Source organism: Gekko japonicus, unplaced genomic scaffold (assembly GCF_001447785.1).
Source record: "Gekko japonicus isolate JY-2015 unplaced genomic scaffold, Gekko_japonicus_V1.1 scaffold111, whole genome shotgun sequence".
In the NCBI taxonomy this organism is placed as follows: Eukaryota; Metazoa; Chordata; class Lepidosauria; order Squamata; family Gekkonidae; genus Gekko; species Gekko japonicus.
Genome location: NW_015171505.1, coordinates 914,389 through 915,029, shown reverse-complemented (window position 1 = coordinate 915,029; position 641 = coordinate 914,389). Strand labels below are relative to the sequence as shown.

Below are 641 nucleotides of genomic sequence, written 5' to 3'. Positions count from 1 at the left end.
CTTAGAGGGAACACTGCCCAGAATCAAACTTTGCCGGCCTGGGCAGAGGCTTCCGTGAATACGCACACCACTGGACAGTGTTCCCTCTAAGCTGAGTTAGTGTGAGCTACCTCACCGTTTTTTAGCCTCCGGCTCACACATTTCTGTCTTAGCTCAGGAAGGACGGCTCCAGAGCAAACTAATGTGTGCAGCAGCCAAACTGTTTGCTCACAGCTTTAATGCCAGGGGCTCACAAAGTAGAATTTTTGCTCACAGGACTCCACAGCTTAGAGGGAACATTGCCACTGGACGCAGACGCCGCTCTCTCCTCCTCGCTCTCCGGACTGGGAAACACCGCGGCCGCTGCTGCAGTTTCGCCCGGGAGCCACCAGGGGCCGGCGTCGCGCTCGCCTCCCTAGCTTTCCGCGAAGCCCTCTCTTCCTCCTTCTTCCTCGCTCTGCCATTTCCCCCCCTCCTCTTGGGCCCACCTGTTCACCGTGGACCAAACAAAGCGGGGGAGACGGAGAGCGAGGGGGGGAGCGGGGTCGCCGGCGCCGCGGAAAGCGGCACTACCCAGCCGGGACCCCATGGGCAAGAAGCACAAGAAGCACAAGTCGGAGAAATACCCGTATGAAGGTGAGGCCGCGTCTCCCTCTTGGGCC

The 641-nt window shown here is 59.9% G+C and overlaps 1 protein-coding gene across 1 annotated transcript in view; it reads left to right on the top strand.

Annotated features, from left to right (window-relative positions):
• Nucleotides 1-406: 406 nt before the first annotated feature.
• BRD7 (bromodomain containing 7) overlaps nt 407-641 on the top strand; it is a 36,625-nt gene continuing 36,390 nt past the window's right edge. The window contains exon 1 of the mRNA XM_015419248.1: nt 407-615. Within this exon, the coding sequence (XP_015274734.1) occupies nt 567-615 (49 nt within the window). The 5' untranslated portion in view covers nt 407-566. The remainder of the gene's footprint in view (nt 616-641) is intronic.